At 41.1% G+C, this 25,416-nt stretch overlaps 1 protein-coding gene across 1 annotated transcript in view; it reads left to right on the top strand.

The window, feature by feature from the left end:
- The window catches only part of LOC118587532, a 39,238-nt gene extending 30,656 nt beyond the window's left edge, over positions 1-8,582 (top strand). Inside the window, exons 10-16 of the mRNA XM_036193563.1 lie at positions 3,604-3,671; positions 4,112-4,136; positions 5,385-5,425; positions 5,821-5,845; positions 6,065-6,133; positions 7,020-7,076; positions 8,481-8,582. Of these exons, the coding sequence (XP_036049456.1) occupies positions 3,604-3,671; positions 4,112-4,136; positions 5,385-5,425; positions 5,821-5,845; positions 6,065-6,133; positions 7,020-7,076; positions 8,481-8,575 (380 nt within the window). The 3' untranslated portion in view covers positions 8,576-8,582. The remainder of the gene's footprint in view (positions 1-3,603; positions 3,672-4,111; positions 4,137-5,384; positions 5,426-5,820; positions 5,846-6,064; positions 6,134-7,019; positions 7,077-8,480) is intronic.
- The last annotated feature ends 16,834 nt before the right edge of the window (positions 8,583-25,416 follow it).

Here is a 25,416-nt window from a genome sequence, read left to right as displayed (position 1 = left end):
TGCTAACCTACGGTAGAGCCAATCTCTCTGCTTAGGACAATTCTCTCATGTGCTCATACATAAGAATTTGCATATGAAATTCTCATAGTGTTGGCTCAGTGCTGCAGGAGAAACAGATCCTCTTCCTCTAGTCCTTTAGAGCTTATATTATCATTTTTATGGTCTGCTCTTCAATGTTTAGACCTGTTTTAAAGGACACCCAGAGAATGGCATGGCTAAACTGACAGAAAGGCTTTTTAGTCTGGCCTTGGTCCCAGGAAGTAAGTGCCAAACATATGAGTTTAGCTCATTTGAATTCTCTTCTCCTCCCCCTGGACTGGTTGATGTGCAAGATGACTGAGGTAATGGAGATCTGAGAGCTGGCATCTGTCTTGCAACCACTGACCTAGTGGATGAGGAAGAAGCTTGACCTTGGCCTAGCTTTGACCCCTTTTAATGCATTCTGGGTTCAATCTACAAGGTCAGAGGGCTTAGGAGTTCCCATGAACTCCTACCCATATACTAGGGCTTAGGAACATGATCTCAGCTCCTGGGACCTATCTGGACTTTGTCTGTATCTGTCCCCTGTGCTTTAGTATACTTGTATGTTTCATCTTGGGATAAGAAGCCCATTTCCTCCAAGTGTCTTCAGTAGGTGCGAGGCCTTAGCTCATCACAAGTATCAAGTATGTCTGCTCCTGCATTCTCATTGTCCCACTAGCTTTGGACTACTTTTTATAGGCCATGTATTATAAGTTTAATGTACTTTGTCCTTACTGTAAACTCAGGGCCTCTGCTTCTAAGCAGTGTGCTCCATGGAGACTCAGGACTCTGCCTCCACTCCACACTTCTCATTCTTCTCTCTCATTAGAAGCTCTTGCCCATATCCATCTTCCATCTCTTTCTCCTGTTTCTTGAGTACCATATTGACCCTGATATCTGTGTCTGGCAACACATGGGATCTTAGGTTTCCCTGGTACCTGTTTCAAAAACAAAAGCAGAAAAGAAATAAAGAAAAACCAAAAAATAATCTGAAGAACTCAAAACTACACTGCATGTACTAGAAATTTTGTAGTGTCTAGAAACATTTACTATAAATAAATAAATAAAAATTAGATGACAATCCATTTTATAATTCCATAAAATATATGCAAAAATATCAAAAAATAAAAAATATTTCCCTATTTACACATACCCAGTGTATGTAGTGCTTCATAGTAGAAAGATATGACATCATTGTGCAGTATGTAGAAATGTCTTGATAGAACGCTGGTGTGCAAGCAGTGAGACCTGAGTCTGAATCTATAGGACACATATAACAGACCAGGCATTGGTTTGTGTGCCTGTAACCACAGCACTGCCTGTAGTAGAAACAGGAGTACATCTGTGACTTTGTTTGCTGGCCTGACTTCAGCTTCAGTGTGAGACCCTGGCTGAAGGGAAGTGATACAATACTGCAGGATAGTGGAAACCTTCTTGTAGCCTCCATGAAAATGAGTACAGGCAGGTATTCACACAAACACATGGATGAACCACATGCCAGTGCATATGGCCACATACACATGTACTCACAAACATTGGGCTTCAAAAATAATTTTGTCTTATTTTGTCTTATGTGTATGAATGTTTTATCTGCATGTATTTATATTAATGCATCTCATGAGTACCTAGTCCACTCAGAGGCCAGAGGACAGGTCAGATCCTCTGAAACTAAAGTTACAGACGATGATGAGACACCATGTAGATTCTGGGAATCAAAACCAGGTCCTCTGCAAAAGCAACAGGTGTTCTTTACCTCTGAGCCACCTTTTCAGGCCCTTAAATGTTTATAGGGCAAGACATGGCTTCTGGGATAATTCTCTGTATGGAGTAATTCCAATTACATACTTTTGTATGACTATTTGTGTATATATTTAATCTTGGAATTTTCCATTTAGCCTTTTCAAATATCCTTAGTGCTATCCCTCCTTTGTTCTACCCTCCCATCCCTTTCCCCACTCAGACCTCCCTCCCATTATTCCTCCTTTTACCTTCAGGTCACCTGTGTTCTACAATGACCCCCTTAATATCTTCCTTCCTCCTCCCTACCAATTCATGTTCCCTTTCTACTCTGCTGAACCCTACAATTCTCCAAGTTAGTATCTAAATCTTAAGTTCCACACTAGCATAAGGTGAATATTATGATAAGGTCCTTTTAAAGCTACCAATTAGTAACTTTGAGTTTTAGTAGCACATTTCTTCATAAGACCATATTTCATGTTTTCAAATATACCTTATGTTTTTTTCTGTTAATCAGACATTGCTCTAAAATGGTTTTGTCTACCTTGAAATTGATTATTGCTCCTTTATGTTTTAAATCTCAGTTTCTTTAGTGACTTTATGAATGACATATTTACAGTGATTATTCTCTTTCTCATGTGTTTCTGGGGGTTTTCTGTAATAGTGAATTAATGATTGGGATGAGTTTTAACTGCATATAACCAGCAAGTATCCTACTCTTTGTCATGGGATTCTATTAGTCTGTGGAAGGGAGCTTCAATACACTGAAGGGTACAGAATTCTTAGTTTTACCTTCCTATATGAACAGAGCTTCAATGTCCCTGGGAAAAGAGATAAAGCCTCATGTCTTGATTGTAGTCAGAACTCTCTCTCTCTCTCTCTCTCTCTCTCTCTCTCTCTCTCTCTCTCTCTCTCTCTGTGTGTGTGTGTGTGTGTGTGTGTGTGTGTGTGTGTGTGTGTATACACTTTCCTCCTTGAGTGTGGATCTAGATTACCAAAAGAATGTAGGAAGTGTGTAAATAATCTCCATGCATTTTATTGTGATTTCATTTTCTGGAATGTTTGCCCCAGAATATGCTCATTACCACAGGAAACCACCAGAAAAACACGGTCTGCTAATGCTTTTAGCAGATGACTTGAGAAAGGGCTTTTCTACTCCAAAGATAAAAATTACATAGCTCTATTAGTCCACTTTAAAAATCATATCTACTCCAGAGAAAAGTTGTGCTACTCAAACAGAACAGCATTAGAGGTTTTCCTTTCCCCAGTATGTGACTGTTCCTTTGTAGTTCATGCACTGAACTAGGGAATGGAGCATGGTGCCACTAGAAGCTAAAATGCTACATAGTTCATTGAATTAGCTCCTGGATTGCTGCGAGCCTTGCTTCGTTTCTGGCGTTCTGAGGTACCCAGATGTACTGCAGAGGTGAGATGTTATCATGGTCTTTATTTTCTCATATTCACTGATGCCACTCCATAAACCACATTCTTTTGGGTATCCTGAAGAGTGTGTACTAGATGGCACTTAGCATAAATTAAAACTCACATTATTTCTTGGTTTTAGAAGACTGTCTGGTCTTCAAGTGATTGATAGGAGTAATGGGAAGCTTGTACCATTGGAAAACTATCTTATTGTCTTCTATTGCCATCAGCACACTGCAAGTGTTCCATTTATTCCCTGCTTCTCATTGACTGGGTGCTTTCGATGAGGATGCTCCAGCAGCCACTTGGTCTAGCCTTCAGAGCTTAGCCATAAATATAATCCTGTTGTGTAAGCTAAGCTGTGTTCTCTCAGCAAGCCATGGCCCACAGCACCAGTGATTAACAGTCACTCTGTCTTTCTAGGTTCTACAAATGTTCCTGATATTAAACAGATTTTTTGTCGAGAGGAAGAGTTCGACCATCATGACGAAGTAAAGTGACCTTTCTGTGACTGATATAGTTGCTGTCTGAATTTCCCATTTCATTGAGTTTTGCTATTAAAATATGATAGTGTGTTTTATATATACTATGCTGTTTTTTCTGCAATAGTAGAATAGTCTCTTGCCAATGGACACCTTAAGAGAAAGAGCATTTGTGAGTGGCACAGACAGAGTACAGAAAAGATGCTCTACCTGTCCCTCTGGAAAACAATTCTTCCTTGGATTAACTATTTTTTTATGGAGGGTTATAGATACATCATTCAAGAAAAAAAATCATAGGTTTGTCACAGATATATCTTATCTTTGTTTTACTAGCTGTTAATGTTGGCAGTGATTGCCATGCCTTTTCAATACTGACAAAGAAAAATAAAGGAATATGCCTACATGTCCCATGATGATACCCTCAAATGTCTTTGTTTCTGTAATTTCAGGGAGCCTGGGAAGAATACCAAAGTTGTAAGTATTGTTTAACTCCTTGATGAGGAAAAATGTAAATGCTAAGATAGGTAGGGTGTCCCTTACTGTCTTCTCTTTAAAAGGCTACCCAACTTGCTGTTTCTGAAAGGAGCAAAACAGTCAACATGATTTTTTAAAAGTGTTCTAGATGCCCTTTTACAGTCAAGTTTCTGCATAGATTTCCATGAGCCTGTGTGCATAAAGAATGTTAGGGTTTCATGTGCTTCAATGTCTTGTGATTCTGAGTATATGTGATTGTGCATGAAATATTTTATAGAGGACATAGTTCATGCTCCCATACACACTTTAAATGAACTCTATACTTTATTAACTCTGCTGGTCTTCATGACATTTGTGCCTGGGAATTGTCATAACCCTTGCTTCAGAACAAAAGAATTCCTGACTCAATGTCAAAAGCAGAAAGTTAAAACAGAGATCTATTTGGGTAATCCATTGTTCTTGCTTCCATGGTTGAACCTTAAATTCATTTAAGAAAAATTGAGAGCCTTGTCAGCAGGGCTGAGAGTTTACCATGTGGTTCAGAGATGCTGCTCCTTCATGGCAAACTGCCTCCATGTCCTGTTAACTGCATATTAAACTAGGCCACATCCACAGAGGCTTGAAGGCACTCATGAAAGTCCAAAGACTCCCTGCTGTGTCTGGTCATTTCCCAGAGACCTTTGAAGTTAAAAAACAATTATGAAGGACAAGGTGGCTTCCTGCTGTAGATTCTGGACTCATGTCTTAGAAGCTGGCCCAAAACATAAAAAAAAAAAAAATGATGGAAATATTATAGCTTTCTAATAGCACTGTGAACAATAAGATTTTCCAACCTAGCTTGTCAGTAACTAAAGAAAGATTCAGTTGAGCAGCTGTTCCCTGGGGAATAATATATATATTATTGAGACAGGGAAACATTTATCCCAGGCTGGCCTCTATCTCACTATAAAGTTGAATCTGACCTTGAACCCTGATCCTCCTTCACCTGCCACTTGAATGCTGGGATTACAAGTATATACCACAAAGTGTGAATCAGCTGGATTTATTTTATATTGTTTAAAGGGGCTTTAATTGAGGAACCAGGCTCCTAGGTTGTATTTTGTTCTGGTTTTTTTTTCTTTTCTGGAACATCCTTCTACACTTGAGGATGGCCCAGCAACAGCCCAAGCTATCTCCATGAACACATGTGCACATTGAGAATATTTCATTAGTTGCCAACATCCTCACAGTTACTCTGTTTTCTCCTAGATTTCCCAGGTGGTATACATGTTCCAGAATCCAAGCATACGGTAAGAACACCTTTGTATGTCTTCTACAAAAGTATTTGGGTTCCATGTGTGTTACTCTTTGAAAGACAGTTTCCTTTGTGGAGTTTGGGGGGGGGGGGTTCTTCCACTGGGTCTCCAGCTCTGTGGTGTCTTTGACATCACCACATCTATTAAAATTGAATCATAGAAGCAGGTCCCTCAGAAATTACTTTCCCTGTTCTATTAAGGATTTGCTTCCAGTGTTAATGGACTTGGGAAGTGCAGTGCAGGAAAGGCTCTTTCCATCTCTACTGGTGTCATATGCAGCACCAGTAGAGCTATTTCCATTTTCCCTGAGTCATGAAGAGAAAACCAGACCATTGTGAAGTACACAGTATAGCCCAATCTTAACAATGCTTTCTGTTTTAAAATTGCAGGTGGCTTCCAACATGCTAGGAAGTTGTAAGTATGTGAAATCCCTCTCTTGTTCAGGAAATCTCTTAGTGTTTCCTTCCTTAGAAGCCTGAATCAGGATTCTTGTTGGGAAGGAAGGTTGAAAGTTAAATGAGAGGAAATGATTCTGCCATAGACGCTCCATGGAAAATCCTAAGAAAACTGGGATTAATTTTGTGTGCATTGTCATGGATTCACCCAAAATGCTTTGTCCTGATGTTCTTGCAGGTGTAGCCCAGGTGGGAGATACAGATGTTGAAGAACAGCAGAATATCGATAGTAAAGAGAGCTTTCCTGGTAAGTAACAGCATGCCCTACTGGAATCTATAGGAGAGGATCCAGGACAGTCAGGTTGTACCTTCTGCTTGACAGGCTTAAGCAGTGGGGAATGTATCAGTGAGGTGTAGATTTGCATGGAAATTTGCATGCTAATATATACAATTATACAGGCATAATTGTAAAGAGAGGTAGAAACAATGACACCAATCCCCACTTAAAGTTAAAGATGATTGGGGGGAGTTGACAAGATGACTCTTTGACTAAGTGCACTGGCTGCTCTACCAGAGGACCAGATTTGTGTCCCAGCAACCATATAGCTGCTTATAATCATCTGTATCTCAGTTCTAGGGTATCTGATGCCCTCTTTTGGTCTCAGCTGGCCTGCATGCATGTGATATACAGGTATTCATATGCAAGCAATACAGATGAAATAAACTTACAAATAAAAATACAATCTTTACCACAACACCCATCCTTCCTGCCTCTGTCTCTTGCAAAGCTCCCAGCCTCAGGTTCTAATCAGGAGCTCTCCTTGTAAATTGTGTGTATTCTGATGTAGTCTGGGGAAAAATGTACATGTGGTGCTCACTTTTGATTGGTGAGTTGTGACAGAAGGAACTGTCAATGGATCACAACTCTCTATAGTCATGTGGTTGCTGGGAATTGAACTCAGGATCTCTGGAAGCTAGTGCTCTTGACCTCTGAGCCATCTCTCCAGCCCCCATTCAGTCTTTATATGAAGGGCAATCTATGGTTGGGTGGCAGAATGAATAGTCTGGCCTCATTGAAGCACCTTCCATAACCTAAGATGTCAAGGAACCAGTAGAAAGCTGAGGCGTATCTGGTGTGAACTGATATGGTTGTATCTTCTGTAGACAGAATGAGCCACTCTGCTTTCTTCCAGATGCTTTTGAAGTACAGCTCTGGGAGTTGAGAAAGATATCGAGTACTGTAGCTCCAGGTAGGTAACAACATTGCATTCTGTGTCTACTCTGTCATGTGGACAAGGTGTCTGTGGGGACGGAAAAAAGGAAAGGCTGTATGTGAGCTCATTTCCAGCCTGTACTCCTCACACTAGACTGACCTTTAGGGTGAACGAGTCAAAGGACACATTGACACCTATCTTGGAGCTTCTGACCTAGTACTTGAGCATGGATCTGGGACTCTCTGGTACAGATAAGGCCTCCTTTTCAGATATTCCTAGTTCATAATTGGTACACAAGATCCCAGGATTTAAAGTGCATGGCCACTTGTATTTTATCTTTTGAGTCCTCTCTGGCTTATCCTCTTTATGTCTGAACGTCAATTTCCTGCCCTGTCTCTTTAGATCACCTTGCCATGTCTGCCTGTGTATTCTGTCCTCTGAGCTGTCTGGAACGTTTATGTGCTTCATACTTAGTATAGTTCTCACCTATCTTCACTGGTCTAGAGTTCAAATCAAAGGAGAGTATATTCCCCGAAAGTCTGTTATGGAACCCCTGCAATTGGATGAGGGTTTTTCTTCACTGCAAAGTATGTCTGCTTGCTCTGTATTCTACTTCTGATGCATTGATTCTGCCTTGGGTAAACTCAGGGACTCCTCTTTCTAATCAATGTGTCCACAGCCACGAAGGAGCCCACTTCACTGCCCACATTATTTGACCACTCTTCTGTCCCTTACCCAGAGCCTTCTCCACCCTCTTGCCTATTTTCTGAATGGAATAGGAACGCTGCACTTTATGCCTAGTAATCCATGAAAGTGTGTCTCTGCTGCCTTGTTCTTGATTGTGCATACTGGGTTGCATTGCCCATCTGATGGGACCTAACCATCCAACATAGGTTTCAGGATACATTCCTGTTTTGTGCCTAAGTGTACCTGGTTTTCTTCCCCTTCTTTTGAAATGTGGCCTCACCTGAGTCCTTTATAAAGTTTATGGGGCAGCCAAAAATCCCAATGGGAAGTGTATACAATAAGACATTTCTTAGGGACATGCCCATCAAGACACAGTTGAGTCTTAACAGGTCATCTGGTCACACCTTTCCTTATGGAAAACAGATGAAGGGTTGTTCTTGCCTAGCTGAGGAAAGCAGGGAGCTGAACAGAATGGGAACAGGGATGTTAAGCACAACACAGTTAGCAAGCAAAGCTTTGTTTTTGATGTGAAAGGAGACCCAAGGGGAACATCCAAAAATTACAAACAACAAACAGCAGCCAATAGAAAATTCTCCCAAACAATGTTGATAGCATGGAAGCTGGCATGTGTGGGGGAGTTGTCACTTACCTAGGATGGTCAACTTGGTCCCTGCAAGAAATACCCAACAATGTTCCAGAGCTTTGTGCCATGACTCCTTCCCTGTTTTGAACCTATTCCTATGTTATTCCTAGTGCTGAATGTGCTGTATCTAGCCCCAACTAAATCTTCAGATGAAGATATTGTACCCATAAAGAAGAAGAAGAAAAGGAGGAAGCGCTACTACTAATAAAAAGTCTCCAATATTGCCCAGTGAGTATTGCATACCCGGAGGTGTCATGAAGTTAAAATCACTGGGGGCAGGAGGAACAGAGAAACGGAGATAGAGACAGACAGTTGAGCCTCCAGTTCACTTGTTAGCAGAGCTTCGCTAAGGTGAAAAATTGCTATATCAAAGCTTTGTACAGTTGTCAGGGGATGTTGGATGTAGGGAGCTTGCTATAGGAGAGCCCATGTCAGGCTACTCCATTTCCTTAATGAGTCCAGAATCTTTGTGGATGCTGGACTCCTACCCTCCACTTAGCCTGTCTGTGACCTTCAGTGCAGGAACCTGGGGGCAGCACTGATGCAGAGGGCATAGAGGGGTTCTGCTTACTGGCTTGCTTCTCATGGCTTGTGCAGCTTACGTTCTTAAAGAACCCAGGATCACCAGCCTAGGGATGGCACCACCCACAATGGGCTGGGCTCTCCTCCATCAATCACTATTTAAGAAAATGTCCTATAAGGTTGCCGACAGCCTGCAGTCTTGTGTAGGCAAATTCTCAACTGAGACTCTCTCCTCCAAGATTACTTTAGCTTGTGTCAGCTTGACACCAAACTTGGTAGGACCAGGGTGTCAGAATGGAAGGTAAATGCACAGGTCAGGTCATGCAGTACACTAAGAACCACATGTTGGGGTATGAGGTTACTTGTGTTAAAGAATATATGAATGGCATCAAGAGAAAACGGTGCAGGGAGGTCCAGTCCCCTCCTTCCAGGCTGAGCATGTGTCCCTGTGTAAGCCCAAGGTTCCAAACAGCCAGCTCATGCACTAAGGACAGGTCCGGGTCCCACTGCCTGGGTGCCTCCCAAACAGTTCAAGCTATTCAGTTATCTCACTTATCCAGAGGGCCTGCTCCAGCTGGGGGCTCCTCAGCTTGACTAGACCTGCCTGTACTGGATCTACCAGGTTGAGCTGAATCCCCAGGGGAGTCTTGGCCCTGGAGGAGATGGGAATGGAGGGGAGGGGATGGGGGGAAGGTGGGGGCCGGGGCAGGAGGGGGGAGGACAGGGTAACCCATGGCTGATATGTAAAATTAAAACACAAATATAATAAAAAATACTTTTAAAAAAGAGGAAACGGTAGAGAGTGGGGCTGAGAGATGAGAGTGGAGAAACCTGACCAAGCCTGATTCGTAATAACACTTTTTACAGAGTTGAGGAAACTTGCTGGAGAGAGAAAAGAGCTCTTTCCACTTTGAGATAGCAAGGTCCCAAAGGCTTGTGGTACCATCAAGGCCAGAAAGCACAACTCTGCCTTGCCTGGGGCTTCTTCAGGTATAAGTTACTGGAGGCATTGAGATACACTGGAATAGAGATACACAGAAGATGAAGCCACAATTTGGAAAAGTGCATCCCAGGTCAAGGGTCCTTGCACATAGCACAGTCCCTGGGAAGTGGATGCTCTCAGACTATGATGGGTTGGCAGCCTAGGAAGGGCTGTTCAGCCACTGCAGAGTCTCTTCTCTATTGAAATAACCCTTTATTTGTCCTCTGTTTATATGTGGTAATATATAGTATACCCCAATAAAGCTTACCTGGGGGTCAGAGGACTAAATTAGACATAGTGCTCAGGCAGTGGTGACACACACCTTTAATCCTATCACTCAGGAAGCAGAGATCTGTCTTGATCTCTATGAGTTCAAGGCCACACTGGGCTACAGGAGAGAAACAGAATGAGGCAGCAGTGACACATGCCTTTAATCCCAGGAAGTAATATGGCAGGACACAGAAAGGTATATAAGGCTTGAGGAAACATAAAGTCGCTCTCTTGAGCCTGAGGACTTCATAGAGGTAAGCTAGTGGCTGGCTGTTCTGCTTCTTTGATCTTTCAACTTTTACCCCAATATCTGGCTCTGGGTTTGTTGGGGGTTTTTGTTGTTTGTTTGTTTTGTTTTGTTTTGTTTTTTGCTGAGGATTGAACCCAGGGCCTTGCGCTTGCTAGGCAAGCACTCTACCACTGAGCTAAATCCCCAACCCCAGGCATTTTCTTAATTAGTGGTTGATGGAGGAGAGCCCAGCCCATTGTGGGTGGTGCCATCCTTGGCAGTTGGTCCTGGGTTCTGTAAGAAAGAAGGATAAGCAAGCCATGAGAAGCAGGCCAATAAGAAGCACCTCTTCATGGCCTCTGCACTAGCTCCTGCTTCCATGTTCCTGCCCTGTGTGAGTTCCTGCCCTCACTGCTTTTAATGATGAACTGTAGGAACTGGTGCAAAATAAACCTTTTCCTCTCCAAGTTGTTTTTGGTCATGTTGTTTCATTATTGCAATAGAAACCCTAACTATAATACTAGTAATTTGTTTATAGCAACATGTACACAACTAAAAAAGCTTTATGTGTTCCCTCTTCCCAAAATATTTGTGTTTTAACTAGAGAACATCACATCAGAGAAATACCTTGCAAATAGTATTTATTTTGTTTTGTTTTGGTGTGTGTGTGTGTGTGTGTGTGTGTATGTGTGTGTGTGTGTATTGGGTTGTTTTTTTGTTGTTTGTTTGTTTTATACATGGTCTCACTATATAGCTCAGGCTAACCTGCAACTCAGCATAAGATGGCCAAAAACTCAATCCTTCCAAGTCAGCTTCTCCAGTGTGAAAATTACAAGTATGTCCTTCCTGAATTTAGGCTCCCAAAGCTAAGTATTCCAGCTTTGGAGAATGGCCGCAACCCTTAAGATCAAACCAGGTTGAATGTAATTTAAACTCTGTCACAGTTGTGGGTTCCAATAAGCATATTTAAGCTATGTAGTCTAGACCAACATGGACTACCTTTTATTTACTTACTTGTCATTTGGCCTGCTATTTCTTTCTAGTGATGCCTCTTGCTGGTTTATGACCTTTCCCCATCAATACTCTTCCTGTAGGCAGGCTAGACTGGGCACAGCAAAGTATAAAAAGTTGAGAAAATACAATTTCCTCATAGGCATGGTGGCACATGCCTATAATCCCTGCAATCTGGGGGGTGAAGCAGGAGAATTTCAAGGCCAATTTGGACTACTTGACAAATTCTTCCTCAATAAGCTTACAAAAAATGTGTGCAACTTTCAAAATATCCAAGAGAGCTTTTGTGTATATATAAAATTAATACATCAAAGATCTTGTCTGGATGTATTTTTTACTCTTTTTTTTCATTTTTCTCTAATAAGAAATTTTCTACTCACTCCACATGCTATCCACAGACCCGCCCTTCTCCCTCCTCCCTCCTCCCACAACCAGCCCTCTTTCCCAAGCCACCTGCATCTCCACATCCCCCAAATCGAGGTCTCCCGTGGGCAGTCAGCAGAGCCCAGCACACTGAGCCTTGGCAGGTCCAAGCCCCTTCCCACTGCAGCAAGGCTGTGCAAGGTGTCACACCACAGGCACCGGATTCTAGAAGCCTGCCCGATTCCCCTGCATGGGTGCCCCCCAAACAGTTCGAGCCAAACAACCATCTTACGTATCCAGAGGGCCTATTCTGGTCCCATAGGGGCTCCACAGCCACCAGTCCACAGTTCATGGGCTTCCACTAGTGTGGCGAGTCATCTCTGCATGTCCTCCCATCATGATCTCTACATTACTCATCTGCAGTATCTCTCCTCTCTCTTATCAATTGGATTCCAGGCAGCCTTGTGCCTGGCTATGGATCTCTGTATCTGCCTCCATCTGTCACTGGACAAAGGCTCTATGATGACACTTAGGTTATTTGCTAGGCTGGTCACCAGAGTAGACCAGTCCAGGCACCCTCTGGACCACTGCCTTTGAAAGTGGGTTCAATCTTGTGGATTCCTGAGAGCTTTCCCAGCACCCTGCCTCTTCCTATTCCCATGATATCCTCATATATCATGGTATCTTCCTCCCTGCCCTCCCACTCTGACCTTCCCATTTCCCTATGTTCTCATCCCCTACTCCTTGCTCTCTGCCACCCCCACCCACCTGGTCCACTCATGTAGATCTCATCTACTTCTCCTCCACAGGGTCATCCATGTGTCCCTCCTAGGGTCGTTTCCTGTTAGCTAGGTTCCTGGAGTTGCGGGTTGCAGTCTGGCCATCCCTTCCCTCCCATTTAGTATCCACTTATCTTCTTCAATTTCTTCTTCAGAGACTTACATTTCTTATCATACAGGTCTTTCACTTGCTTAGTTAGAGTTACCCCAAGGTATTTTATAACATTTGTGGCTATTGTAAAGGGTGATGTTTCTCTGATTTCTTTCTCAGCCCCTTTTCATTTGTATATAGGAGGGCTACTGATTTTTTTGAGTTAATCTTGTATCCTGCCACCTTACTGAAGGAGTTCCCTGGTAGAATTTTTGGGGTCACGTATGTATACTATCATATCATCTGCAAATAATGAAAGTTTGAATTCTTCCTTTCCAATTTGTATCCTCTTGATTGCCTTTTTGTTGTCTCATTGCTCTAGCTAGAACTTTAAGTACTATATTGAATAAGTATGGGGAGAGCGGACAGCCTTGGCCCTGATTTTAGTGGAATCAATTTGAGTTTCTCTCCATTTATTTTAATGTTGGCTATTGGCTTGCTGTAAATTGCCTTTATTATGTTTAGGTATGTTCCTTTTATTTCTCATATCTCTAGAACATTTATCGTGAAGGAGTGTTGGATTTTGCCAAAGCTTTTTCAGCATCCAATGAGATGATCATGTGGTTTTTTTCTTTCAATTTGTTTATATGGTGCATTACATTGACAGATTTTCGTATGTTGAACCATCCTTGCATCCCTGGGATGAAGCCTACTTGGTCATGGTGAATAATTTTTTGATGTGTTTCTGAATTTGGTTAGCCAGTATTTTATTGAGTATTTTTGCATCAATGTTCATGAGGGAGATTGGTCTGTAATTCTCTTTCTTTGTTGCATCTTTGTGTGGTTTGTGTATCAGAGTAACTGTAGCCTCATAAAAAGAATTTGGTAATGTTCCTTCTGTTTCTATGGTGTGGAACAATTTGAAGAGTATTGGTATTAGCTCTTCTTTGAAAATCTGGTAGAATTCTGCACTGAAACCATCTGGTCCTGGTTTTTTGTTGTTGTTGTTTTGTTTTGTTTTGTTTTTTTTGGCGGGGGGGAGACTTTTAATGACCATTTCTATTTCCTTAGGGGTTATTGGTTTATTTAAATAGTTTATCTGCTCTTGGTCTTGATTTATCTTAGATATGGGGTACCTATCCAGAAAATTGTCCATTCTTTCAAAATTTTCAATTTTATGAAGTACAGGTTTTTGAAGTATGACCTGATGATTCTTTGGATTTCCTCATTGTCTGTTGTTATATCCCCCTTTTCATTTCTGATTTTGTTAATTTAGATGCTCTTTCTCTGCTTTTTGGTTAATTTGGATAAGGGCTTATCTATCTTGTTGATTTTCTCAAAGAACCAAATCTCCTTGTTTCATTAATTTTTTGTATTGTTCTCTGTTTCTATTTTATTGATTTCAGCCCTCAATTTGATTATTTCCTGGCATCTGTTTCTCCTGGATGAGTTTGCTTCTTCATGTTCTAGAGCTTTCAGGTGTGCTATTAAGTCACTACTGTGAGATTTCTCTAACTTCTTTATGTGGGCATTTAGAGCTGTGAATTTTCCTCTTAGCACTGCTTTCATAGTGTCCCATAAGTTTGGGTATGTTGTACATTCATTTTCATTGAATTCTAGAAAATCTTTAATTTCTTTATTTCTTCCTTGACCCATTGGTGATTCGATTGGGCATTATTCAGTTTCCATGAGATTGTTGGCTTTCTGTAATTTTGGTTGTTGTTGAAATCTAACTTTAAGCCATGGTGGTCTGATAAGGCACAGGAGGTTATTTCAATTTTTTTGTATCTGTAGAGATTTGCTTTGTGACCAAGCATTGGTTGATTTTGGAGAAGGATCCATGGGGTGCTGAGAAGAAGGTATATTGTTTTTATGTTAGGGTTGAATATTCTGTAGATATTGATTAAATCTATTTGAGGCATAATGTCTGTTAGTTCCCTCATTTCTCTGTTAAGTTTCTGTCTGGCAAACATGTCCATTGGTGATAGTAGAGTGCTAAAGTCTCCCACTACTAGTATATGAAGTTTGATGTATGATTTATGATTAAGTAATGTTTCTTTTACTAATGTCAGTGCCCTTGTATATGGGGCATAAATATTCAGAATTGAGACTTCATCTTGTTGGGTTTTCACCATGATAAATAAGTAGTGTCCTTCCTGATCTCTTTCAATTGATTTTAGTTTGAAGTCTATTTTATTAGATATTATGATAGCTATACCAGCTTGCTTCTTAAATCCATTTGATTGGAATGTCTTTTCCCTGCCTTTTATTCTGAGGTGGTATCTGTCTATGAAGTTGAGGTGTGTTTCTTGTATGCAGCAAATGGATGGATCTTGTTTTTGTATCCATTCTGAGACCATTGATACTGATGGGTATTAATGACCAGTTATTGTTAATTCCTGTTATTTATTTGTTGGTTTTTTTGTTTTGTTTTGTTTTTTGTTTGTTTGTTTTGGTTTTTTTTTTTTTTTTGGTGGCGGTGTTGTATGTTTCCTTTCTGTGGTGTTTGTTGGTATGGGATTATCTATTGCCTGTGTTTTCATGGGTGTATCTAACTTCCTTAGGTTGGATTTTTCCTTCAAGTGCTTTCTGTAGGGCTGGATTTGTAGAGAGATATTATTTAAATCTAGTTTTAACATGGAATATTTTGTTTACTCCGTCTATGTTGATTGAGAGTTTTGCTGGGTATAATAGTCTGGGTTGGCATCCATGGTCTCTTAGTATCTGCATAACATCTGTCCAGGACCTTCTGGATTTTAGAGTCTCCACTGAGAAGTCAGGTGTTATTCTTATAAGTCTGCCTTGATATGTTACTTGGCCTTTTTCCTTTGCAGCTCTTAATATTTTTTTCTTTATTCTGTTTAGTGGTTTGATTATTATGTGGTGAGGGGACTTTTTTTTTGGATCCAGTCTATTTGGTGTTCTGTAACCTTCTTGTATTTTTATAGGCATTTCCTTCTTTAGGTTGGGATAATTTTCTTCTATGATTTTGTTGGATATATTTTCTGTGCCTTTGAGTTGTTATTCTTCTCTTTCCTCTATCCCTGTTATTCTTAGGTTTGGTCTTTTCATGGTGTCCCAAATTTCTTGGACATTTTGGGTCATGACTTTGTTGGTTTTAGCGCTCTCTTTGACTGATGAATCTATTCTTCTGCTGTATCTTCAATGCCAGAGATCCTCTGTTCCATCTCTTGCATTCTGTTGGTTATACCTGCATCTGTAGTTCTTGTTCGTTTGCTCAGATTTTTCACTTCCAGCATTACTTCAGTTTGTGTATTCTTTATTGACTCCGTTTCAGTTTTGAAATCTTGAACTGTTTTCATCACTTCTTTAATTACTTTCTCTTGGCTTTCAAGGGATTTACTGATTTCTTCCTATTTTTTGTTTGACTTTTCTTCAATTTCTTTAAGGGGATTTTTCATTTCATCTTTTAAGATTTTAATAAGATTACTTTAAGGGAATTTTTCATTTCCTCTTTTAAGATCTTTAATATCGGGCTGGAGAGATGGCTCAGCCGTTAAAGGCTAGGCTCACAACCAAAAATATAAGATCTTTAATATCTTCTTTAAGTCATTTTTATGGTAGATATCTTCTGTTTCTTCTGTGTTGGGATGTTCAGGTCTTGCTGATATAGGTTCTGATGGAGCAATATTGTTTTTTATGTTGTTGACTGTATTTTTGCACTGGCGTCTACCCATCTCTTTCTCCACCTGGTGCAAGTAGTGTCTGTGTCTGAGGGAGCCTCTCCTGGACTGATTGATACTCTTGATCCAGTGGGAGATCTTGGTCTAGTCAATGCTGATGGACTTCTTGTCTTAGCGAGCAGCTCTTAGTCCAAATGGCACTAATGGGCTCTGTCTCAGGGAGTAGCAGCAGTCTTACCATGTGGTAGATGGTGGCAGTCTGACCTGTCTGCAGGATGTCTGCCTGCCAACTGGCCTCTCAGTCTAGTGGAATGCTGACAGGCTCTGTCACAAGAAACACTTGCAGTCTTGGAGGGTGGGTGGGATATGGGGATGGTGAGGCTTGGGTTACAGGGTCTGATGTGGGATGGGGATAGTCTGACCTGTGTGCAGGAAATCTGCCTGCCAATTGGCCTGAAACTGGAACTGCAATGGGTGGGGGTCAAGGGAGACAAGGTTGTGCCCCTGGGCCCAAAGCCTAGGGGCTGGGATGTTCTGATATGAAGATAAATACTCACCTCTTAGTCCAGTCAGGTGCTGGCAGGCTCTGTCTCAGGGAACATTTGCAGTCTTGGAGAGTATTTATTACTCTTAACAACTTAACCAGTGATATTCCATGAACACACTAAATATCACCAGTGCTGGGATAGTCATAAACAATTGACAGTTAAATATTAGGACAAATTTTCTACATTGAAAATGGCAAACATCCAACAAGATATAAATTGTTGACGTTATGTGTTCTATGAGATATAAATTAGTTTAGGCATTCCTGGACAAAACTCTGCTGGCAAAATATTAATTCAGGGAGTCTGGGACTGTTAATTCAAACTAATCACTCTGGTTTGGACTATGATTATAAAACAGAAAGGCTGTGCATTCTAGTTTTGGGCCACATTCCCATTTCAGGTGAGTTTTCTGTGATTGTGAATCATGACCAAAGGGTATGTCTTGGTGTAAGAAAGAGTTCAGTGGGTTGGGCTTGGTTATTTCCATAGGTTCAGCAAGGATGTCAATTAAATATACATGCCTCCTTGATTTTGATCTGCAAAATGAAGACTTAGCCAATAGTTCCCATCTCATGTTCACATGCAATTGTAAGCCACCTCAGGAGAGCAACTGACAAGAAATCTAAAACTACAACTGACTATATCAGTTACTTTTCTTCTTGTCCTGACAAAAGCAACTAAGGTGGCTTTTTTCTCAGCTCAGAGGACATATAATCCATCACAGTCATGGGAGAATGCATCATCAAGTTATATTGTATGTGTATTGGGAAGCACTGAGAGATGAATGCTTGTGCTCATTTGATTTCAGTTTTACCCCTTTTTGCTCAGTCCTCTACACCAGCCCATGCCATGGTGCTATCCTCACTGACAGAAGGTCTTCAGTTCAATTGCACAGACATGTTCATAGTATGTCTCCTCATAGATTCTAAAACCCTCAACTAGAGAAGGAATGTTACTCATCCCACCAGCACTCACAGTTTTCCTTGTTTTGAAAGGGGCACATGGAATGAGGGAATGGACATGGAAGTTTCTTATATTGAAACTGGGGAAAAACTATAAAATTATGTCACACCACTGCCATCCTGATACTACAATATGAATACCAAATACTTTCTCCCATACATATAACCTGTAGATATGAATGGGTTTTTTCTCTTCCTTGAGGTCTCAAATTTCATTCCAAGTTGTTAACACCTTTGTTCATGTGGATTAAAGCCAGACTGTATATCCTTGGATTCAAGGTTGTCTCCGAAAGCTTGTCACAGTCAATTAAATGAGAATCATTATCTAATATTTTCCAATAGGTACTAAATCAGTTGTATCCAGATAAAACAGGAAGACAGACTCATGAATGTAAACCTGGTGGGTTTGACCATTTCAACATTTTACCTTTTTCATTAGGGAGATGTCCTAACATATTTTAAATAAAAATTTAAGGTATGATTTGGATGGTAAGTAGAGGAAGTGATTGTGGTGAGGCTCAATCCTTCTTCTTACCCAAGCAGCTAACACGGAATAGTTACTTATTCTAAGTCCTAGATATGAACCTACTAATGTGTGCTTCTAATATTAATTAAGATAAGTTTTAGTTCAGCATGTGTACAGATAGTGGAGTCCACAATGCCATTTGGAAGGCATTTTCTATCCTTGCTCACGGCAATTCCACAAACCAGAAAGCAGAAGACAGAGTTATTTAAGGAGAAGATGTATATTTCAAGTTATTTCCAGCATCTGTGCCTTAGGAGGTGTCCCCAGATGGAAGTGTGGCTCTTTGTGCTGAACCTCCTCTCAGTTGAGTGAATGAACAGGAACTTCTGGCAATGAGGTGGATTATATGGCTAAGAACTCAACAGCACAGTCCATCTTCTAAATTCTCAAAGAACACTGCCAATCTGGGATCTGACATCCACATGTCAGTTGAGGAAACTGAGTTATGGAAAATGAAATACCTTCTGAGTCAGGATGATTTTTTCTAGATCCATCCACTTCCCTGCAAACCTCATGATATCATTGTTTTTCTCTGCTGAGTAGTACTCCATTGTGTATATGTACCATATTTTCTTTATCCATTCTTCAGTTGAAGGGCATCTAGGTTGTTTCCAGGTTCTGGCTATTACAAACAACGCTGAAATGAACATAGCTGAGCAAATGCCCTTGTGGTATGATTGAGCATTCCTTGGATATATGCCCAGGAGTGCTACGGCTGGGTTTGGGGAAGATGGATTCCCAGTTTTCTAAGGAAGCACCACATTGATTTCCAAAGTGGCTGTACAAACTTGTATTACCACCAGCAGTGGAGGAGAGTTCCCCTTGCTTCACATCCTCTCCAGCATAAGCTGTCTTCAGTGTTTTTATCTTAGCCATTCTTACAGGTGTAAGATGGTAGCTCAGAGTTGTTTTGATTTGTATTTCCCAGATAATTAGGGATGTTGAGCAATTCCTTAAATGTCTCTCAGCCATTTGAACTTCCTCTGTTGAGAATTCTCTGTTTAGTTCTATAGCCCATTTCTTAATTGGACTGTTGGGCATTTTGATGTCTGTTTTCTTGAGTTCTTTATAAATTCTGGATATCAGACCTCTATCAGATGTGGGTTGGTGAAGACGTTTTCCCATTCTGTAGGCTGTCGCTTTGTCTTGTTGACCATGTCCTTTGCTCTACAAAAGCTTCTCAGTTTCAACAGGTCTCATTGATTGATTGTTTCCCTCAGTGTCTGTGCTACTGGTATTATATTTAGAAAGTGATCTCTGGTGCCAATGTGTTCAAGACTACTTCCTACTTTCTCTTCTATCAGGTTCAGAGTAACTGGATTTATGTTGAGGTCTTTGATCCACTTGGACTTAAGTTTGGTGCACGGTGACAGATATGGATCTATTTGCAGCCTTCTACACCTTGACATCCTTTAATGCCAGCACCATTTGTTGAAGATGCTTTTTTTTCCATTGTACATTTTTGGCTTCTTTGTCAAAAGTTATATGTTCATAGCTGTGCGGGTTAATGTCAGGGTCTTCAATTCGATTCCATTGGTCCACATGTTGGTTTTTAGAAGGACAAACATGGTATGTACTCACTCATAGGAGGATACTAGATGTAAAACAAAGATGACTAGACTGCTACACAACTCCAGGGAGGCTACCTAGAAAACGGGTCCCTGGGAAAGACACAGGGATCACCCAATGACAGAGAAATGGATGAGATCTACATGAACAACCTGGACAACAGTGGGAGTAATGAAGGGCAAGTTTCAAGGGAAAGATAGCTTAGGGGAGCAGGAGATCCCAGCTGGATCAGGAAAAGAAAGGGAGAACAAGGAATAACAGACCATGGTAAATGAAGACCACATGAGAACAGGAATAGGCAGAGTGCTAGAGAGGTCCCCAGAAATCCACAATGATACATCCTCTGTAGACTGCTGGCAGTGGTCGAGAGAAAGCCTGATCTGACATAATCTGTTGATCAGATGGCCAAACACCCTAACGGTCATGCTGGAACTCTCATCCAATAACTGATGAAAGTGGATGCAGAGATCCTCAACCAGGCCCCAGGTGGAGCTCCAGGACTCCAATTGTCGAGAAAGAGGAGGGACTATAAGAGTGTGAATTGTTGAGACCAAGATTGGAAAAGCACAGGGACAAGTAGCCAAACAAATAGAAGCACATGAATTATGAACCAAAGGCTATGGAGCCCCCAGCTGGATCAGGCCCTCTGGATAAGTGAGACAATATAATAGCTTGAACGTTTTGGGAGGCACCCAGGCAGTGGGACCTGGACCTGTCCTTAGTGCATCATCTGGCTGTTTGGAACCTTGGGCTTACACAGGAAAACCTTGCTCAGCCTTGAAGGAGGGGACAGGACCTGCCTGTACTGAATCCACCAGGTTTAAATGAATCCCCAGGGGAGTCTTGGCCCTGTGGGAGATGGGAATGGAGGGTAGGGGCTGAGAGGAAGGTGGGTGCAGGAGCAGGAGGGGGAAGCACAGGGGAACCCATGGATGATGTGTAAAATTAAAACACAAATATAATAAATTTTTTAAAAAAGATAATGAAATGCCTTATGCCCAAGTTCAAAAGCTGATGATGAAGACACATAACTATAATAATCACCAGTACACAAGCACACAGAAACACAGAAATACATGGTGTGAGAAAATAGCATTGGGGTCCACATGGCAGATAAAAATGATGACCCATTACACCTTCTCATGGGGAGATCTGCTGTACACTTGGAAGATGGATAACATCAGCTTACTGTGCTCTGACCTTTACTTCCTCTCTTGCTTCCTAGGGTTGTCAGAATCAAGGAGAAGGAACCAGACCTCCAGGCTCTGTCTCACCCCAGGACACACTGGCTACCTAGCTGTTTATGGACAACAGTCAGTGGGACCAGCCTCTGAGCAGCTTCAGAAGCTGCCTGTATAGATCAATACAGCTCTCCTTAATCAGTCTCAGGTTCCTAAATGCCTTGCCTGTTAGGGCAGATTGCCAACTCCTTTTTTTATTAAGAAAATTTTTCCATTCATTTTACACGCCAATCAAAGATCCACCTCTTCCCTCCTTCTGCCCCCCCAGCCTCCCCCTCATAATCAACCCCCTACTTCTCCCCACAAGAAGACAAGGCCTCCCATGAGGAAACACATCCAGTTGAAGCAAGTCCAAGCCCCTCCCCCCTGCCTAAGTCTGCTAGAGGTGTCCCATAATAGGTAATAAGCTCCCAAAAGCCTGCTCATGCATCAGGGATGGATTCTGATCCTACTGTCTGGGGGCCCCCCAAACAGATCAGGCTGCATAACTGTCTTGCCATGAAGAGGGCCTAGCCCAGTCCCATGCAGGCTCCACAGCCATTGATCCAACTTTCATGAGTTTCCACTAGTTTGGTTTGGTCATCTCTGCAGGTTTCTCCATCATGATCTTGATGCACTTGCTCATAAAATCCTTCTTCTCTGTCTTTGACTGGACTCCTGGAGCGCTGCCTGGTGTTTGGCTGTGCATCTCTGGATCTGCTTCCATCAGTCATTGGAGAGAATCTCTGTGATGAGAGTTGGGGTATTCACCGATCTGGTCACTGGGGTAAGCCAGTTCAGTTCAGGCACTCTCTCTACTATTTCTAATAGTCCAAGCTGGGGTCATCCTTGGGGATTCCCGGGAACTTCCCTAGCACCCGATTTCTCTCTATCCCCATGATGTCTCCCTCTATCCTGGTATCTCTTTCATTGCTTTCCCACTCCATCCCTGTTCCAGCTCAACCATCCTATTTTCTTACATTCTCATCCCCTATCCCCTATCCTCCATTGCCCATCCCTCATCCCCTTTTGACTCATGGAGTTTTCATCTGTTTCCTTTTCCCAGGGTGATCCATGTTTCCCTCTATGGTCTTCCTTGTTAGCTAGCTTCTCTAGGGTTGTGGGTTGGAGTGTGGTTATCCTTTGTTTTATATCTAGTATCTACTTATAAGTGAGTACATACTATGTTTGTCTTTCTGAGTCTGGGTTACCTCACTCAGGATGATATTTTTTAGTTCCATCTATTTGACTGCAAATTTCATAATATCATAGATTTCTCTGCTGAGTAGTACTCCATTGTGGATATATGTACCACATTTTCTTAATCCATTTTTTTTCAGTTCAGGGGCATCTAGGCTGTTTCCATGTTCTGGCTATTTCAAATAATGTTGCTATAAACATAGTTGAGCATGGGTCCATGTGGTATGGTTGAGCATCCCTTGAGTATATGCCCAAGAGTAGTACACCTGGGTGTTGACGAAGATTGATGCACAAATTTCTAAGAAACCACCATTATGATTTCCAGAGTGGCTGTATAAATTTGCACTCCCACCAACAGTGGAAGAGTGTTTCCCTTTCTCCACATCCTCTCCAACATAAGCTATCTTCAGTGTTTTTGTTTGTTTGTACGTTTTATAGAAGAAAGAGTTTATTTTGACTTGTAGTTCCAGAGGGTTAGGGGCCCATCATGGCAGGGAGGCATAACAGCAAGAACAGGAAGCTGAAAGCTCACAGCCTCAACTGAAAACATGAAGCAAAGAGAGTTAACTGGAAGTGTTCAGCTTTTAATCGCTAATTGCATCCTTAATCACATACTTCTGCCAGCAAGAGACACCATCCAAGCCTCCCACAATAGCACCACCAACTGGCTGCCAAGTTTTCAAATATCTGAGCATATAGGGGACATTGTCAACTCCATCTAGTTACCTCTAAAATGAAAGCTAAGGAGCAATTTGTCTCCTGATAGCTTATGTAGTAGAATACTTTTAATGTTGTCTTGGGAACTCACATCTCTCTGGTTAATTCACCTGTACTCACACCTGTTCCAAACTTTTCCGAACTTACATCTCAAAGGAGAAGGAAGTCATTTTTGATTTTTCAGAGAATAAAAAGAGCTCTGTCTTCATTGTTTTTGATCATAGCCATTCTGACAGGTGTAAGGTGGTATCTCAGAGTCATTTTTATTTGCATTTCCATGATGTCTAAGGATGTTGAGCAATTCGTTAAATGTTTTTCAGCCATTTGAGAGTCTTCCTTTGAGAGTTCTCTTTTTAGCTCTGTAGCCCCCTTTTTTTAGATTGTCCATTATTTTGATGTCTAGTTTCTTGAGCTCTTTATATATTTTGGAGATTAGTCCTCTGTCACATGTAGGGTTGGTGAAGATCTTTTCCTATTCTGTAAGCTGTCATTTTATCTTAATTACTGTGTCCTTTGCCTTACAGAAGCTTCTCAGTTTCAGCAGGTCCCATTTATTAGTTGTTGCCCTCTGTGTCTGTGCTACTGGTGTTATATTTAGGATGTGGTCTCCTCTGCCAGTGCATTCAAGGCTACTTCCTACTTTCTCTTCTATCAGGTTCAGTGTAACTGGATTTATGTTGAGGTCTTTATCCACTTGGACTTGAGCTTTGTGCATGGGGATAGATATTGATCTATTTACATTCTTCTACACGTTGACATCCAGGTTTGCCAGCACCATTTGTTGAAGATGCTTTCTTTTTTCCATGGTACAGTTTTGGCTTCTTTGTCAAAAATCAGGTGTTCATAGGTGTTTGGATTAATGTCAGGGTCTTCAGTTAGATTCCATTGGTCCACATATTGGTTTTGATGCCAAGACCAAGATGTTTTTGTTACTATAGGCATATAGCAGAGCTTGAGGTCAGGGATGGTGATGCCTTCAAAGGTGGCTTTTTTGTACAGGATTATTTTAGCTATCATGAGTTTTCTGTTTTTCCAAATGAACTTGAGTATTGTTATTTCCAGGTCTGTGAAGAACTGTGTTGGGATTTTGATGGGATTGCACTGAATCTGTAGATTGCTTTTGGTAAGATTGCCATTTTTACTGTTAATCTTACCTATCTACAAGCATGGGAGATCTTTACATTTTCTGATATCTTCTTCAATTTCTTCCTTCAGAGACTTAAAATTTTCATCATACAGTTTCTTTTAACTTGCTTAGAGTTACCCCAAGATATTTTATATTTTTATGGCTATTGTGAAGGATGATATTTCTCTGATTTCTTTATCAGCCTATTTGGCATTTGTATATAGGAGGGCTACTGATTTTTTTTTAAGTTAATCTTATATCCTGCCACATTACAGAAGTTTATTATCTGTAGGAGTACCCTGGCAGAATTTTTGTGGTCACTTATGTGTACTATCATATTATCTGCAAATAGTGAAAGTTTGACCTCTTCCTTTCCAGTTTGTATCCCTTTGATCTCAATTTGTTGTCTTATTGTTCTAGATCGAACTTCAAGTACTATATTGAATAAATATGGGGAGAGTGGAGAGTCTTTTCATGTTCCCGCGTTTAGTGGAGTTGCTTTGAGTTCCTCTCCATTTAATTTGATGTTGGCTATTGCCTTGCTGTAAATTGTCTTTATTATGTTTAGGTATGTTCCTTATATTCCTGATCTCTACAAGCCCTTTATCATGAATGGGTGTTGGATTTTGTCAAAGACCTTTTCAGCATCTAATGAAATGATCATGTGGTTTTTTTTTCCTTTCAGTTTGTTTATATGGTGTATTACATTGACAGATTTTCATATGTTCAACACCTTGCATCTCTGGGATGAAGCCTACTTGATCAAGGATAATTTTTTTATATGTTCTTGGATCCAGTTTACCAATATTTTATTGAGTATTTTTTGCATCAATGTTCATGAGGGAGATTGGTCTGTTATTCTTTCCTTGTTGTGTGGTTAGGGAATCAGAGTAAATCATTAAAGGAGGTTGGTAATGTTCCTTCTGTTTCTATTGTGTGGAACAATTTGAAGAGTATTGGTATTAGCTCTTCTTTGAATAACTGGTAGTATTCTGCTTTGAAGCCATCTGGTCATGGGCTTTTTTTGGTTGGGAGACTTTTTTTTGAGATAGGGTTTCTCTGTGTGGCTTTGCGCCTTTTCCTGGAACTCACTTGGTAGTCCAGGCTGGCCTTGAACTCACAGAGATCTGCCTGGCTCTGCCTCCCCAGTGCTGGGATTAAAGGCGTGTGCCACAACCACCTGGCCTGCTTGGGAAACTTGATGACTATTTCTATTTCCTTAGGGGTTACTGGTCTATTTAAATTATTTATCTGGTCTTGATTTAACTTAGATATGTGGTACCTAGC

The sequence above is a fragment of the Onychomys torridus genome, chromosome 7 (genome assembly GCF_903995425.1).
Source record: "Onychomys torridus chromosome 7, mOncTor1.1, whole genome shotgun sequence".
Lineage (NCBI taxonomy): Eukaryota > Metazoa > Chordata > Mammalia > Rodentia > Cricetidae > Onychomys > Onychomys torridus.
The sequence above is the reverse complement of the archived record's forward strand: the minus strand, read 5'-3'. Positions and strand labels throughout refer to the sequence as shown.